Here is an 18,294-nt window from a genome sequence, read left to right on the forward strand (position 1 = left end):
GGTGGTAATATCGCAGTTAAAATTAAAAGCTGTAAGTTGAGATTCTGAAGAACCTTTCTTTTAGTACTTTGCAGTATGATGATAGTTAGATGGTCATTGTTAAAACCATATACAGTAAGGATTCCTCTAGGAAAAACTTTTAAAATAAAGAACTTCAAAGTACATAGAGAGACCTATTTCAGTTACCTAATTCATAGCATCACAACTGGAAAAAGCAATTCATGGACTTATCAGCCCCAGGCGCTTCACTAATGGACATACTAGGATGCTGATAAGTCCAGCTAATGCTATTGTGCTAAAGAACTTGAAGTTTTTTCTTTCCCAGCTTTGAGGTAAAATGTCAGTATAACACAACCTTAGCCAACAAACTCGTCAACACCACAAACACAGTACAGAGCTGATTAACTAACTCAGGACTGACAAAAAAATAAATGAAGCACTAAGATGATTTTTGCCCATGATTTGTATACACTTACTTCAATACCAAGGATTAAAAACTCAATTTTATTAAATATAATTATAGCTGGCATGTGAGCAAAATCCCGCATCAGAAGTTATGCCCATATTTCTATTATACCTTTATTTCCAGCTGTTCCTAATTTTTGCAGAGTTCATGTCTGAAGCCAAAAGTTCCACTTTCTCCTGTGAAGTCCAGGAAGAAGAAAGAGACTTACTAAGGGTTTAAAAGAAAAGATTGCAGCAGTTGACAGAGGATGGGAGACATTCCCTACTCTTCCAAAAACAGTCTTTATAAAAAATTGAGGCAGTCTTGAGCAGTCTTTCTGTTAAAATGGTGAGAGTTACAAATTTGAAAGAGAAGTAGCTTTCATAAAGGCTTCACTTAATAGTGTGAAACTTTTTTCCTGTTTTCTTTTTTTTTTAAAAAAAACTGTGAACTTTCATGCCAAAAGCCATTTCCCCATATGCTAGTGGCCTTTAAATTTATGACACATCCTTCATTCTAAAATATCCCACACTGCTTTACAACCTCATACAACGTTAAACACAGAAGTCATTTTGTTCCCTTTGGAAATTGAGTCAGTTCTAGTTATATATATCAGCTACATAAGCATATGGTTATAATTGTGCATAGTTTAAGATAGGAAGCGAAGAATTAATTTTTCCCCAATTAAAACTGCAAGGGAACTTTAGTGGGCAGCATACCATTACTAAAATGGATCGGGGCCAATACTACTTGGTTAACAAGACACTGCTTGGAAAAGAGTCTTTCACCACAAGGAGTGGTCACAGCCTCAGCTCAGTGCCTCATTCGGAGAAGCCCCATAACCTGCCTGGGTCTTCCACCGCTTGAAACTCCAGCACTGGGTCCTCTTGCAACTCCACTGATTTACAGCGATGCTTAACAGGATCACTAATTACGAAAGCTTGGGCACCTCTTGTTTCAGCAAACATGCACGCAGGTGTAAAAGCCAGAGCAGAGCGTTCCTTTGTGCATTGCCAGAGCAAGCGAGGAATGTTTTTTTTTTTCATCTGACGTTTCGAAGCGATGTGGGAGTAAGGGAACCACATTCATCGCTGTCACCTCGCCTACACTGCAGGCTCTGGCTCCAGGTAACCACACTTAAATAGAAGCTGGCAAATGCACAAAGGGTGGAGGTAAACAGGGAAACAATGGAGGGAAATGATATCCCACGGAGTCCTGCATGTAAGGAATCTGTGTCCCACGCACAGTTCCCCTTTTCCTTTCCGTGGTTTTATTCTAGAAAGCTGAGACGTATGCAGAAAATTTCTACAGAAGCAGCATTTGCTAGTAAATCCTGTAGCGTTTTTAAATGTTGATTTGAAGAAAAGATAGTTTCTTACTATAAATCAGAGCATTGTTTGAGCATATGTTTTCCTTGCTTTACAAAGTCAGTCTAATCACTTCAGGTACTTTTTCTTGCCAGTGGAGACAGTCATTTGTGATTGACATCAGCTTTCTTAGAAAATGTGATTCATGTGGAGAGAGGGAGAAAAAAGAAAAGAAAGAGTAGGATTTCCCAGAGAATAGTTATGTGATGTTGGTAAAGAGACCAAAGTTAAGAGGGAGTCCGGACTGAAATTCAAGACTTTGCAATGCCCCATGCATTATTTAAAGAGTTGCAGGAAATGCATGGGTGACCCTTTAGATGTAACACATGGAGAAGTCTTCGAGACCTGTTACAGGGGCATTGAGGGAGGTTATCTCCATTCAGAAATTAAACACATGTAGAGATTCTAACATTTTAGATGTATTTGCTTTGCAAATTAATGATGAAGAAACACCGTTTGTGTGAAGAAGAGAAATGACAGACGTATCGAGAAAAAAAAAGTTGAATAACTCCGTGTGGTTTTGTTAGTAATATTTTTAACAATCCTACTTGCCATATTTTTGGAATGAACTTTGCTGAATTAATTTTTCCACTAAAATGTATTTTCTTCTTTGAACAGCTTTGTCTGTAGATGAGAATTATAAATGAAGACTATTTAAAATTCTAAAAAATATTTTTGTTAGCATCGTTCCAGTGACCTGGAGGATTTGGGGTATTTTTAATAACATTTCAGTTTCATGCCTGCTGCAGTAAATGTAGAAAATCTATAGTTTCCATATTTAGTTAATGTACAAATTACTGTGTAGGCAAAGAGGGGCAAAGTCATTATAGAGGGATTTTTTTTAAAGAAGCTATTAGTCTCGTTCCTAATTGCATTGCTCATTTGAAACCATAAAGGCTTATAATGGTGGGTAACTTATTGAGAGGTAGCTCAATTAAACCCATTTATTTTATCTGGAGTTCAAGACGCTTATTCTGGTTTTGGTAATGTAGCACCCTAAAGTATTGGTAGTACATTCAAATTCTTTTAAGGGTCTGATTTTTTTCGGAAGCGTTCATTTTGATGGTAAGTTGCTGTGTAGATTTCCCTAGAACAGGATCTCTGAAATTTTAACTAACCAGCCATCATTGCTTTTGCAGAGCCAAATGATTTTTATGCTGATTTTTTTTTGGACAGCTCAGCAGACAGACCTTTAATCGAATATAAAATATTAGTGCATTCAAAGCATTTTGTCTTTTATAAAATATGATCCCAGACAGTCTGGCTTGGAATCAGATACAGCAGATGGGATTTTCTGTCTCTTTACTAAAGACGATTCTTTCTTTCCAACTTATGATATAAAAGAAGGTGAAAACTGCAGTGGAGCTGTATTTTGTAGAAATTTACCACTAGACAGCAGTTTGGCTTTAAGACTTGAAGTCAGGAGGGCTTCTTCATGGAGCAAAGTTTCATGCATAGGTAAGTTTTGATAGGATTAGGGCTTTCTTGCCTCCTCGGACATCTTGGGTGATTTGTTAATGAACCTTTCAAAACATTAGCAAAGTGAAGAAATCTGGTAAGGTCTAATTTTGGTCTCTTTTGCCTGTTAACGAGACAGATTCCTGACTAACAGCCTCCAGTCTTTCTGTTTGCATCCTTCAAAACCCTTTGCAGCAGTGATTCATATTAGGTACAAGGACACCCACTTATGAGTCAGAACCAGCTAGAGAATATCCCACCGCTAAGGTTGGCAGACCAGCTCCGTGTGTCATCACTGGGAACTTAATGAACCGGGGATCTGCTTCTCCCCAAGCAAAAGAGTGAAGGGTGACTTTGAGCAAATAGTTATAAGTGGCTTAAAAGAAAACAGCCAAATCCAGAGGCTTGAAAACAACACGGAAGCAGAGATGAAAGATTATGTAGCTGTATAATTAAATATGTACACTGGAAAATAAAAACAAAAATTAAAATCTTCCCTGGTTTTTTGATGCAATGGGATGTGACTGAAAAATGCACGTGCCATGTGTTTTTTTGGTGTTTCTAATTACTCCCTCCCACCTCCTTCCCAATCAGTTCGGGACCTTCATTGGCTTACCTTCTAATTCCCACTTTTGCAGGTGAGAAGCAAAGATTTGGCTATGACCGGTCAGGGTATGATGTGGAGGAGTCTGATGGTGCGGATGAAGATGAAAATGACAATGAAGATGACGATGAAGACAGCCAGGCTGAGTCAGTCCTATCCACAACCCCCTCGGTGACAGCCAGCCCCCAGCATCACCCCTCTCGGCACGGCCTGCAGGATGCCGCCAGCACTGATGAAGACATCAGACTTCCAGACTGTTTTGCTGGGGTTCACACAGACTCTATGGATGGTCTGCCAAAAGCGCTGCTGACGAAGATGACCGTCCTCAGCGCGGTTAGCAGGACCTCCAGGTCGCCAGCAGAATTCACCCATCAGGAGGCACAGGAGGATAAAGTCCAGGAGAGAGGAGCGGGTCCCCGCAGTACTAGCGCAGCACTGGCGGACGTCGCTCCTACATCTCCAGGTCGCCAGATGTCTGTGGATTACCCCGATCCAGAAACAGCCTCGGGCCACTCCTTAATATCAACTGTAGCTCTTACAAAGGTAGGAGTGTCTGACTCCGGGAGAGAGAGAGGGATTTTAAATTCTCCTTTTAAAGATCTTCTTGGAGATTTTTCAAAGATCAAAATGTTTGCCTTTCCCTTCATTCTTAGAGCTGTTGGCTGCTGAGTCTTTAAGAAGAGTTGAAAGTAATCGAAGCACAGATGTGCAGGACTCCAGAAACAACGATGTTGTAGGAGCAGTGCTTTTCAAATTCTTAGTTTTGAATGTATTCTCCCTGAAAGTATTAATTGTAATATGGTCGTTTCAGCTGAAGTTTGGAGCTGGCAGATTGTATTACAAATCAGAAGGGATATAACAGATATGTAGAATGAACATATGGTGGTGGTTATGAAGTTTTCAGAGGACAGTGATAGAATTCAGAAGTCATTTCACGCTGAAATATGACGATAGAATTATTGGTAATTGCCAAGGGAAATGAATCTAGTCCCAAAAGTTCTTGCCTTATCACTATAAAAAAATTGTGCAATTGCTTATCTCTCCTCCAGATATGCTTAGTAGTAGAATTAGAAGGAGCACCAGATGTTCAAGGAAACTGGGAGATTGCCCTTGCACAATAACAAAAAGAGAGACGAGCGCAGAACTGAGACCTGAGTTCCCAGTGCTCTCAGTTTTTCTCCAAGCTGAAAGAACATTTTGATCAGAAAAGGATCAATTTTGCCCATGGCTATTGTAGACACATGGCTCTTCAGAGCAGTGTGCAGGAAGATGAGGTCAGTCTGTGTGCAAGGCTGCAGGAGTGTTCAGTAATTCTGGCGACTATTGTCTTTAAAACTCTGCCGAGGATGTCACAGAGGAGAACTGGCAGGTGTTAAGCCTTTTACAATTCAGCAATATTTTAATGGACTGCAGTGGGGATGGTACAAGTCACATACCTGATTGACCCTAAGGATATCTCTTGAAAGTTTTGAATTCTTACTGCAGACCAGGAAGGCATTAGAGCTTTCCACAATAATGCTCAGAAAAATGTGATGCAAAATGTAGTTTAAATAAAGGAGTAATTACTGCCTTCTCTGTGATGAATGCAATATTTACAAATAGTATATGCATGCAGTTGCAGAAAAATAAGCAGCAGGAAATTTTCAAACGCATAAACAGTAAGTAAAAATTTCATTCTGGTTTAAGTACTTATTGGCTTGTTTTTTCTTTGAAAATCTGTACTAGTGGATTTATTTTTTACAAGATTTAAGATAGTGAAGTGTTGACAAGCAGAAACAATAAAAGTTATTGCTGCATTTCATTGTTTGACACAGGTTAATTCCTGCTTGTAAGAACTGTGAGTCCGTGTGGCAAATGTAAATTGGAGCGATTTTGTAGTATGACAGAGAATAAAATGTAGTGGTCTCCGATCACTGTATATACCTGCCACAAAAGGGGTAGGATCTTAATATTTGGATTTTGGGTTTCAGTTGTTGCCAATAGATACTAGAAAGAATTTGACTGAGTTTACTTCTTCATCGAACAGAACCACTGAAGCCTCAAGAAAATATTCAAACAATTAAAAATGTTTAATTGTTAATAATTGCCTCTAATAATTGCCTCCATTAATGTATTTTTTAAAAAAGACATGTAAGTAATACAAGGCAGTAATTCCTTTCCAGACTACCTCCTCCTTTCCCAGACCAAAAGAAGTGGCAGCCATGTGTCTGATGGTTAATCTACAGTCTGTTCCTGTTGTGAATGGTTGTGGATCCCAGTTCTTGCAATCAAGACAAGGGGTCGAGACAGCTGAGGAAGGCTGTTGTATGTTCCTTCGAAGCATCTGTACCAGTTTATCAGGATTTCTTGTGAGGTGTCAGACAGGACTTAATTCTGAGAAAGATGTTGGCTTCCTTCTCACACTCATCTTTCCATTTAGACTGGTCGGCACTGCGTAGTCAGTAAACCATATTCTCCTTTAACCAATACATTTCCTACCAGCAGTTTTCAAAAGTATTTCTGTTATTGTTTTGGTTTTGTGCCTGCTCTAGAGATTTCTTGAGAGTTTGGTCAAAGTCAGCAGAATTACAGTTTGGGACTATAAAAACTAAATAAGGTTGCACCACTCGTTATGTGTTATGAATATGCCTAAAACTAAAAGATATTGCAGGATTGCAGTTGCAGTTTAAGACTTCTCGGTTTAGGTGTTTTTAGGAAAGGAGTTGCCAGCGTTGGTTGGTAACACAGACTGTATGACAAGAAAAGGGAGCATATAAATACAGTTATCGTTCCAGGTGTGTGCCCCAAATCACGGCGAGCTGAGGCAGCAGTGGGACGTGGGTCCCACGTGTCACTCCAGTATCCGCCCATCACCTCCGCCTCTGTGGGCGCTGTAGTTGTCATCCATCTCTTGTCATGGCATATCGCCTGTCTTCCACATCAGAAGCACCTACAGACAGATGTGCCATGAAGCTGCCGCTGCCTGCCGGAGGCTGTAATGCCTCCAGGAGAGGAACCCCATGCATCAAAAATGCCAGCTTATGTTATTTAACCTTTTTGCCTGAGGTGATTTCCACAGAAAAAGTTCTCCAAAGCCTTCTCGATCCTTAAGAAACACATACAAAGGATATTCAGCAGTGTTTTCGAGTACTAGTGTTCGAGAGAAATTAGCCAGGGTAATTAGGAGAGGAAAATGCAATCAGTGGGCGAGGAAGGAGTTGGAAAAAGAAAGGAAGGAAATTAGTTCATTGTTCGAGCTGGGCAGTATATGCTGTGAACCAGTTTGTTGTTGTTTTTTCTTAAAAGGGAGTGTGGGAAGCACTCCCAGCTACCTTGCGTTTTCATTTCACTCGAGGATAGCGGTGGCCGCCGCATTAACACGCCTGTGTTGTTCTCTCCCAGAGCACGCCCTCCGTCAGCTCTCCCTCCTCGCCGGTGGACCGCAGCATGCAGACGACAGTGCCGTCGCCCTACGCCGAAATCCCAGAGGAAAAGCTGGCCGGGTGCCCGCAGCACGCTGCCGAGCTGAGGGCTCCCCAGACTCACCTCTTCAGCCACCTCCCCCTGCACTCGCAGCGGCAAGCCAAGGCACCCTACGGCACGGTACCGGTCGGGGGGATTCAGGTGGTCCCCGCCGGCCTGGCCACCTACTCCACCTTCGTTCCCATCCAGGCGGGGCCGGTGCAGCTCACCATCCCTGCCGTTAGCGTGATTCACAGAACTACCAGCGCCCTCGGCGAGACGGGCGGCGCGGCCGCCGCCGCCGCCGCGAATCCCCTGGGAGTGGCCGAGGTGAACAGCGTCGTGCCGTGCATCCCCATAGGCCAGGTGAGCGTGCCGGGCATCCAGGGTCTCGGCACGCCCAGCCTGCAGCCCCTGCCACCGCTGGGCATGGAGACAGTGAACATCTTGGGCCTGGCAAACACAAACATCGCCCCGCAGATGCGCCCTTCGGGAATTACCCTGAACGCCGTGGGCCTCCAGGTGTTGACCGCCGGTGCGGCCCCGCAGGGCAACCCCAGCCCGCAGGCCCACATTCCCGGCTTGCAGATACTGAACATCGCCCTGCCGACCCTCATCCCCTCCGTCAGCCCCGTCGGCGCCGAGGGGCAGGGAGCCTCCGAGGCGCCCACCTCCGGCAGCAAAGCCTGCGAGGCCCAGCCGGAGCCGGCTCCTGTCGGCTTCCCCGCGGCCGAAGTCGGCCAGGCCAGCAGGGCTGCTTCTCCTCAGGCGGCGGCTGGCGGCCAGCGGTACGGCGGGAAGAGCCACCCCGAGCCCACCCCGCTGCCTGACTACGAGCGACCCGACGGTCCGGGGAAAGCGGACCCCGAAAAGACTGACCTCGCGAACCCCGCCAAGCCAAAGCGCGACGTCCCTTCCCTCCAGGTGAAGAGGGCTGCCCCGGCAGAGCCCCGCTCCAAGGCAAATCCCGACGCGTTAACCAAGTCCCCGGTCCACCGAACTGTCTCCCCGGACAGACAGGTACACAGGCCAGCCGCCTTGCCCCGGCGGCATAACACGGTGCAGTTTAGTGATGGCAGCAGTGACGATGAGGATAGACTTGTAATAGCAACCTAGTTTTTGTTTTTCATTGTGTTTTTATTTTCTGGGGTTTTTTTTTACAACACTTACAGGTTTCTTTGCAAACCTTCCTTTCCTTAAAGCACATTTTTCTGACACAAACCCATTACTAATCTTCGTGCAATCATGAACTCTTGACCAATAATTGTTGTTTCTTGTCAGCTCCAGCCATTTTTGTACATGTTGTATAGACGATTGTGCCTTTTTGGAGTTTTATGTTTAGAAACCTGTACAGATTGTTGAATATATATATATAAAATATATATATATAAAATATGTATATTAAAACCAGGTAGTTGCTTGTGTTTAGTAAGTATGTCAGATAAATAAAGGATTAAATTATATGTTGCACTGTTAAATGTAAATTTTTATGGCTGTGGGACAAAGTTTCTGTGTACAGATCTAGTATGTAAAACTCCATATTTATTGTATCCATATTAGTCTTGGAAAAGGGTCTGTCCATCTTTCTTGTGTAAGACGGTAGCTTTACACTTAAAAGAGAAATACAGTATCTGTGTTATGAAATATTACAGTAAAATTTTGTTTACTGACTTTACCATTGCTTATGTTGTGCCTTCTTGATGCAGCCCGGTAGTTGGAGAGGCGCTTGACTCGTTCCTTTTAGTATCCTTCCAGCTGCGTTCAGCCTGAAAGGATCCGGTGGTGGTGTATGCCCCCGTAGTTTCACCTGCCACGAGAGAGAGAGTACACTCTTCAAGCTTACTTGGAGCAAAACCTTTTATTTCAAAACATCCGGCGATGGCAAAGTGGGGAGGGAGTCCTTCAGCTTTTTGTAGAACGAGTATCCATCCACCTCGTGTTTTTAACACTTCCTAACTAAAATTTGAAGACTTCCCTGAGGGAAAATAGCAAAAGGGTCAAGATGAAATATTTTTTTATTTGTAATCTTGAACTATAAAACCAGTTTTTATTGACATTAAAATGTTGTTACGCAAGAAAGGAATAATTCTTTGTGTGTTCTTAATTGCAAAATCCGCCATACAGTTGGTGAAAATGCCACTGCTGTAATGAGGATTTGGCATTACCAGTTACCACCAACAACTTGTAAGACTGCATTTCAGGTGATCTTCGTTTACAGGTAGACAAAGCCAATTTCTCCCTAAACATGGCTTTGTCTTATTCATGCAGGGGGAAAAAAGGGACTAGGGGTCTTACACATACAATTAATGTGCCCGTGTATCAACAAACTCGTCATTATGGGCATTCAGGACATGGACGGAGCCCAGAATAATGAAATTTAATAAAATTCTGTTTGCACATAGTGAAAACAATTTAAAGTTACCAATAAATTTTTAAGGTGTTCAACTACTGCAGGAGACAAGTCTCACATGTTACGGGGCTACACATTCCTGAAAGTTTCAAATTGACCTGAGATTCATGATGTAATTTTTAAATGGAGTTGGTTTTCTGCTCTGTCCTTACATCCCATTCTTACAGAAGTTTATAAACAACCAAATTCCAGTAGAAAACTGGAAGATGTAAATTAAAAGCATCATCACCTTTATGGAAATAGCAAGGACGAGTGCATATAAAACAACTGGAAGAATAGGGTGGGAAGCAAATCTTGAAAGAAAATCAGGAGTGAACCTGAATGTGAGCTGGGCTGCCTTGTTTACAGATTAACTCTTGTACCCAGCTCAGAGAAGTAATTCATACCTTGTACTGCTCGTATTCACGAACAGCACTATCCTAGATCCATTTTTAGCTTTACATCAGCTTTTGTACTATTCTCACTTTGCTCATTACATTATTCCATTACCGTGTGTTGTAAAACTGTAGGCGATGTTGAGTGAGCTTTATTAACTTTCAGAAAGAGCACTTCAGTACCAGAAAATCATTTATATTACTGTGATTATCAGCCAATTGTACTAATCCAGCAATTAGAAACGCATGTACTAGAAAGGAGAAATTACTCTCGGCTCAGACGTGAATGTTGGTATAATTCCTTACTGTGCAGAGCCTCACTGAGGCCCAAGCACCTGAACCACGAAGCACTCTCAACTCGCACTGAACTTCATGAGAGTTAAGAGTACTCGGCACCCCACAGCGTCGGACTTCAGATTTGTGAGTGTCTTATGTGCAACCACTGTGTAAAATGTCACTGTGCATTTGTATGTTCTTCTTACAAACATGTAGTGATGTCAATGTGCCTTTTATCATTATCATTTATTCCAAACATGTGAAATTACCTGAGCCAGCCAAAGTTAAAAAAACCACTGCTGCATTACATATGCTTCAAGAGCCTGAAACTTTTGCTAGTAGAATCGGGTAAAGGTTTGTAGTTAATGAACTCAAGAAACTCTGCATCAGTTTTAGCTTCTTTGAAATGGACACTTACACTTACCAGTAAACTAGAACTATGCTAATTAATTTGAGCATATTTGTCTACAGCATGACAAAAAAAAGATGACTGGATCAAATAGGTTTACAGCAAAGTAAAACTATCTCCAAAATGTTGAATATCATCACAAATATTACCATTTCTCTGAGTTTTTTAAGGAAGCAGTAGGTAAGAAATTGCTGTTCCACATGCCCTGAAGTCCTGATATTACTAACCATTTAAAAACTCGAGAGATTTACTGTATACACATCTTAAATATTTACTTGACTAGCAATTTGTGGTGTGCTCATGTTCTAAGGATTAATTCCAGGAAGTCACTAATTTAACAGAAAATTCAACCTGGTGAATCAGGCGAGCTACACGTGTCTCTCTTCTATTCTAGGTGTTTTGAAGACATCAAGGCCAAGAGATGGAAGCAGTATCTTGAAGAGTAAGAATGACAAGACAACATGTCATAAAGAGGAATGTTAAGACGTGTGTCATTTGGTAAGTTAATAGCAGGACAATAGAGAAAAAGAACCAAGAGGATGGGTACTGACTGATAGTGAGCGATCATCATATACAGCCAGGCAAAGCAGATGAGCCGTATTTGAAGCAGGGTCTCCGCTAACAATGAAAAGATTAGTGGGTAGTTGCAGGTATATCTAACCTTGTTCAAATGGAGTTGGGAGGAAATCACACTTTTCTAGAAGATAGATGTTTGTGGTCCTGAACATTACACTGTTTCCCTTCCCTCTAGCATGTTTCCAAATGGGTATTCCTTGAGGCGCCTCTACAACTTGTGCAACAGGGAAAAAAACCAAACTAGGAGTGTGACCAGACCTGAGAGAAGGTTAAACTCCATACCTCTCCTCCGTTAGTAGCTAGCAGTTTAATTTTAATCATGCATGTAACCAACATCTATGCTATATGTCAGCATACATGGGTGTCCTGCATCGGCACAAGCCTGTGACCATTGTGTTAGTGATTATGTTTTCATTCTGAATTAATTCCTTTTATTTTAAATTGTGTTGTATCTTTAGTCTCTTGTCCAGAGTCATTAGTGATGGGGAAATTGCACTCCCCTTGCCACAAGGATCCTTCTGTTCAAGTCAGTAGCAAGTACCTCCGAGATTTGCCAGTGCAGGATTAGGCTGCTCTTCAGATGGTGTAAATTATCGCAGCTGAATTGGAGTAAATAGCACTGAGGCTGTTTACTCAGGGATCAATTTTTAACGACTCTGTCAGACACCCTCTGGCAAATCCAGCACAACTGTTTAAACATTAATAGGCCAGGGCAAGTGTTGCTCCTCAGTGCACCCAGGCACAGTCTGGCATTTTCACACAACCTATTCTCATCAAGAGGGTGCAAGCAGGTGCTAGCTAAAGGCTGGGTACAAACACAGCTACAGTAAGGACATGGCATGGTCAGCTTCTGTGAGACCCATGCAGATGCTTCCCTGTAAGCTGTCAAAAGCCCTCACTAGAAAAAGAATTGACCCGTAGCCTGTAGCTCTTCTCTTTCAACTCAGACCTCGATTGATTTCTCATTGCAATACGTGATGTTTGCTGATGATGTGGGTATCTGATTTTGAAGGCAGCATGTTCCCCTGCTGTCCATATAATAATATCGGTTTGGGAATGTGGACTCTACTAAATGTGCCTACGTTCCCTGTTTGGGCTTTAATAAGCTACAGCATGACCTACCTGTCACTTCTTAGGACAAGACCTAAACCAGAGACAGCCACTTTTGCTGTAACTGGCCTCAGATCTTTTGATCCGTGGCATTACATCCCCAGACACAACTCCCAACTTCTGGGCCATAGCTGAAATAAAACAAACTTACTAGATTCAGCGATGCCCAGCCCTATATTGATTGCTGCTGCTGTTCACGCTTTTGCTCCTTTCACTTCTCAAGTAACTTGCTGTAGCTTCAGAGCTGCCCACAGTTGGTCCATATCAGCCAGTGCCCTGCCAGAAAGTCTGACAGCAGTGTTTTGCATACAAGCAAATTCAAATGCACATCACATGTGTTTCATCTGAGACAATGTACTTAGGCTGAACACAGTCTAGCCCACCCCAAAAACAAAAGATATACCATAAAACAAAGACATACCATGCTTTACACTTAGCTAAACATGCTGTATTTCAGATGTATCTCGCCTTGAGTTTACTGACATGTATGTTAAACAGAATATAAAATGAATTTGTCACTATACAGCTTATTCCAGAAGTCCTCATTTTTTGCAAGATAATCCTCCCTAAGGTTTTATAAACACTTTAGTTTAAGCCTGTAAACTGCCTTTCAAACGTGTTTAACATGGGGATAGTTTCATCAAAACAGAATTTAAAAAGCTCAGTTTTAGCGTGAGTGACTTGCCAAAAGCCAGGGAAACCAAACAATCTACAAGTAAGAGTGCTTGCTCAAGATAGCCTTCAGCTGATTTATCTGACAGAAGCAACTGTGCTTCTGTTGCTTTTGAAAGATCCTCTGAGACCAGTTACATCTCATAGCAGGGAATCCTTACCTCGTTTTCATGGTTTATAGTATGAACAATAGGTGTCATGAATCTTAGGTGACTGTTGTGGTCAGTCTCTAGTTGTGAATGTTAAATTATGAAGGTCTTACAAAAATGTGGCTAGAATTGTCTTTTCATGGCTTAAGGAATTTTCCTTTGCTTGTACAGGGTCTCAGCCATTTTTAATGATACATAAAATACCAGAGACTTACACCACATAGAAACCGTTTATGGCTTATATCTTTGAGGATGAGACCACTATCTTAGGTCTAGACACTGGATTGCTAACTCTATTGCTGGCTTAGGATAAAAACAAGCTACTTGAAAATACTTCAGATTGATTATTAGGTAATTTTATGTGGAATGTCCGTGGGTGGATGAGCAAACAGCAACAGGGATGTAACAGCATGTAATTAATTGATTTGATGTCCATGTTTTGTTCCAGAAATGGTGAATCAAAAAAAAAAAAACCACCTTATGGCAAAGGTGTTGCTGGTGTTATGTTTGTCCCTCCACTTCTCTCTATACTGGCCAGACTACTCAAAATGTTAGGAGTGGCTGGCGATTTTCAGATATTCCGTGTGAGATCTAAGGAAGCCATGCTGGCTGAAAGATGGCAAGGCTTTGCATTCCTACGGTTCAGTCATGGAAACAAAACTTGTCCTAAGATGAGTCAATTAGCTAGGCATGCTTAGTTTTCTTTGGTAATAGTAGGCTTGTTTTCCCCAATAAGGTCAAATGTTAAGGCCTGTTTGGTTTTGTGGCTGTACTCTTTAGTGTGTTTGAAATCCATTACCATTCATGAGGCATTTGTGCTGGAAACAGGCCAACTGAAGGCTGTTTGTAAAGTCAAATACCCCTCGCATTTCCTCTTTTTGTTAAGTTAAGGTGGTTACAACATCCCTTTGGGCTTCAGAAGTTCCATTCGCAGGTCATTTAGGTCTAAGGTGCTTTGGTGTTGGTACCTAAATACCTTACAGTTGGATTCCTCCTTCTGAGAAACAAAATATTTGACACAGGTGACAGTTGCATCTCGTATACAGCAGCTCTCTAATAAACTCTATGACCGTTAAGAGTCGTTCCCCACCCCGGATGCAGCCGTGGAAGTGATTTCGCAGCTCACTCATTTGCGCAGGGCTCGTCCCCATCGCAGCCGCAGCGGCCCCGCTTTCGTGAGGGGCTTTCCCCGGCATGCCTGTGCAAGGCAGGAGGGATCGTTGGACATGCACGTGCAGTGAGGGACCAGCACGGAGGGACCGTCACCACGAACATCCACCCGCGCCCCAGGAGCACAGGGCCACGGCACACCAGCAAGGATTTTGATCAGCACCGGGCCTCGTGCAGGTGCAGATTTTGAAAAAGGAGTTGGGCACCATCAACAGGACCTACCCGGACCTGAAGCGGCTGAGTGGAAAGCCACCATCTTGAGACTTCCCCCTTCCCATCCCTTATGACCAAGCTGTAGCAAGTCAAAATGAAGGATTAAAAGGCACCTTTTGACAGAAATTTTTGACAAATCAAAAGGAATTTAGACAGGAAGCCAAAATTCCCTGTTTGAACAGAAAAGTGTTACAGCTCTGTTCCTGCTAATACTCAAAAACTCCCCAGCCTGAGCTGCTGCCCTTCTGGCACCCAGTTCTCCTCCACAGGATCTAGCAACAAGGTCGTTTGCTTCTGTGAGGCTCTCCATGCCTCAGGCACACTGTGTGCAGAGAGATCGCATCTTTTATACAATGCAATCACAGGGGCTTCATTCTGAAAATGTGTGAGGAAAAAGAGATGGTGATGTCCATTTCTACACACTCGGCCACCGACACTGGAGCGGTGGCACCCTCTGCCACCGAGCCCGAGGGGTGCAAGGAAGGATGCAGTCACCATCCTCTCGAGGGAGGCTGAAGCACACTAGTGCTGCACCAGCTCTCGCCTCATCGGCCAGGGACTACGTAGCAAGGGAGGTGATGCCCCTCGGCTCCCCCGGTAAGCGGGCACCTTCATTAGTGACGCCTCTTTCCCAGGAGGCTGCTCCAAGCTCCCGTGCTGTAGCCTAGGCCAGCTGCAGGCACCCGCTGGCAGAAACGAGGCCACGATACAAGAAAGAGAGAGAGAAACCGGGCTGCAAGACAGAGCAAGCCGGGGAGAGCACCGCGCTGTAACCAGGCTGGGAGGCTGTTTAGGCACAGGAAGGCAGCGTCCTGTATTTCAGCCCTGTTACCCAGCGTTAGGTGTGTCCCTGGTTTGCAAAAAACAGTCTAGGAGCCAGAACAGGAGCAAATGCTGAAACAGTGCCTCTTTGCAAAACAGAAGTCATGTTTTCATCTGGACACCAGACAGTTTAGCTCCACCAAAATCAAAGGGGGTGGTTCAGAAACCATTTTTGACACTTAGAGGTTTAAATTGTGTTTCTCTCTTTCTTTGTCTATTCCCATACCTATAATCATCTGTGACTCTCTCTTATTTACAGTGTTTCAGAGCAAGAGCTCACACACCTAATGCTGATTAATTCTGCTGGACTGGGTAACTGGCTCCCCTGTGGATATCCTGTTTTCCTGTGAATCATCGTTCCTCCTTGAGACATCCTCCAACTCAGATCAAAGATCCAGAATGTATTAGATATGAAGACATCAGACAGCTCAAACAGATTAGAAAAGACACACACAAAGAAATGCATCCCAGCTTCTCGCTCCAGTCCTGCTGAAAACTGGCATGGTGAACACAGTCCTAAGCACTTGTTATAAAAGAAACAGTAGGAAGACAAAAAGAAGAAAAAAGGAGAGAGACTTTGGAAATTTAGTTTGCCCAGAGTCTTCTACAAATTACCCTTTCTAAGTATTTGCACTTTTGTACTTAGTTAGTTCTCCCTTGCAGTTGGAAACTCTTCAGGCTAGATCCTCATCTGATGGAAAATGACATCCGTAAGCTTCAGCAACAGCATCAGCGGAGGACTTGGTACTATCCATTTAAGTCTTGAGCCTTGCCTACAAACACACAAATTAAAGGAACATGAAAACACGTGGTCTGTTTTTTCAAGGTTATGCAGTCTGTTGTGTTCTTGATGCTTTTATTCAATTTTCCATTTAGCTAGATGAACAACTGAAAAGATTCCGTGAAATGCCAAAACCTAAGGTCATGAGGTCAAACTAGATTATCTTAATAGTCTCTTCTCCCCTTGCAATCTCTGAACACGGGTTTTATCTGATAAAGCAGTTAAAGTCTTTATTTCAGCAGCGTTTGATCTTGAAGATTGCACAAATAATTGGTCTTTTAAGATTCTGAACTTTTTTTAAAATAGAATTTTAAACTTTCCTTTTAAGGGATGCCTTTTAATCCTTATGTTTAAGATTAAGAGCCGTGTTTGATCTAAGACAACAGACAATGTGTTTGGATAGTCGGAGAGACCATTTTTATGGGAGTGTTTGAACAATATATTGTGGTTTTTTAAGAAGTTGTTCCTCTAGTCGGTGGAAATAGCTGAATGAAGGACCAAAGGGCTGTCCTTTTTCTGTCATTAAGCTCATATAAAAGGAAGATAAAATGTGCTGCTCTTACGTCTTAGGGTGGACTGTGTCGGGCTTTTAGTCCTAGACTTCTAACTCTTCTATCAGCCTTCTGCACTTGGAGGGGAAAAGAAATGCTTTTAACCTTATGCACTGTGAACACTCACTTGAAGGCAATGGAGGAAAGAATACCCAGCAGGAATACGCTCTGCAAATGCTCAGCAAAATCATTAGATCTGCGTATTCTTAATCAATGAGGTTTTGGCAAAATTAAGGGTGGTTTTTTACCCAGACTATAGTTTGTCCAAGTCCCTGGGTGGAGGTCAGCTGTTTATGTTTTCTTCGAGGAAAAATGTCAGCAAGGGTCTGATGCTGAGTTGTTCTCCGCCTCCAAAAAAACCCTCGATGTAGGAGTATCAGCCCACGGTGTGGTTGTGAGAGGCACATGAACTGACCCCAAAGTTTGCCCCTTGCTGCAGCTTCCCCCGCTGGGGCAGCCGTCTGGGCCACCGCAACCATCTAAGGGAGGTGGGACTGGGTTTGGAGGAAGGAGGGCCAAATAACATGAAAAAGATTCGCCTTCTGCACAGAGACAGAAACATCATTGTCCAGTCCTGAGGACAAATGGATAATCTTTTTGTTTTTTATAATCCGTGGTATTTCTGTTTTTTTCACGACCTTCCCCCTTTAATTGGACCCATGTGTGCAATACACATGTAATTAGCAATGCACTGGAAATAACGACTGATAATATCGTTTTCCAACATTTGAGAGAAAGAGGAGGGGGCAATTGTTGGTCTGGAAAGCAGTCTGTAGGTGCCTGGGAGGCATGCCCAGAGCATATGCTTGAAACTTTGCTGGGCACGTAGGATGTTATACCTGATGCTTCGCCTCCCCCAGATTCCTCCCTGTCAGTTCACCCAGGGCAGTGGTGAGGGAGCTGAGGACTGCTGGCTTCTTAACCAGGTGCTAACCTCGAAAGAGTTCAGACTCCTACTTCGTCCTATTAGGGACCATTTACTGAGCACATTTTGTGTTTTGTCTGTGTACGATAATGCAATTCTGTCAGCCCCGTGCTGGAGCACTGACCAGACAATAAAGGTGGCTGCATAATGATGGTGCCAAACGGGGGAAACTGAGCTTGAGCTGGGTTTGCGCATGTCCCTCTAGGAATTATCATCTTGTGAGTTTCTGGCACCAGCATAAAAAAAGGGAGCTGTCTGGGAAGGGGTTGGACTTCGATGCTTTGGAGGGTGAGGGAGAATACTTTCAAAATAATTGTTTGAGCCAGAAAATTATGACCAAACCTGGCCTCAGTGTTGTCAGGAGCAGTCTCCTACCACCTTCAGGAGGGCCAGGATTTCACTCAGGGATTTTTAAAGCTGGAGCACGGAGAGTATCTTACAACAGAGCATGGATATTTCTGGCACAAGGGGATTGCTGTTAATGACACCAGAAAGTTGGTTGTTTGGTTTTTTGTTTTTTTTTTTTTTACCTGACATTATT

General features: G+C 43.0%; 1 protein-coding gene across 10 annotated transcripts in view; it reads left to right on the top strand.

The window, feature by feature from the left end:
- The window catches only part of HIVEP1 (HIVEP zinc finger 1), a 127,391-nt gene extending 111,109 nt beyond the window's left edge, over positions 1-16,282 (top strand). For 8 of the 10 annotated variants that reach the window (XM_075142687.1, XM_075142689.1, XM_075142690.1 and 5 more), the window contains 2 exons: positions 3,909-4,417; positions 7,256-8,990. In XM_075142687.1, coding sequence (XP_074998788.1) covers positions 3,909-4,417; positions 7,256-8,431 — 1,685 coding nt within the window. In that variant the 3' untranslated portion in view covers positions 8,432-8,990. The other 2 variants (XR_012672489.1, XM_075142696.1) reach the window with 2 other exon arrangements.
- Positions 16,283-18,294: the final 2,012 nt, after the last annotated feature.

The sequence above is a fragment of the Calonectris borealis genome, chromosome 2, assembly GCF_964195595.1.
Source record: "Calonectris borealis chromosome 2, bCalBor7.hap1.2, whole genome shotgun sequence".
NCBI classification, from domain to species: Eukaryota; Metazoa; Chordata; class Aves; order Procellariiformes; family Procellariidae; genus Calonectris; species Calonectris borealis.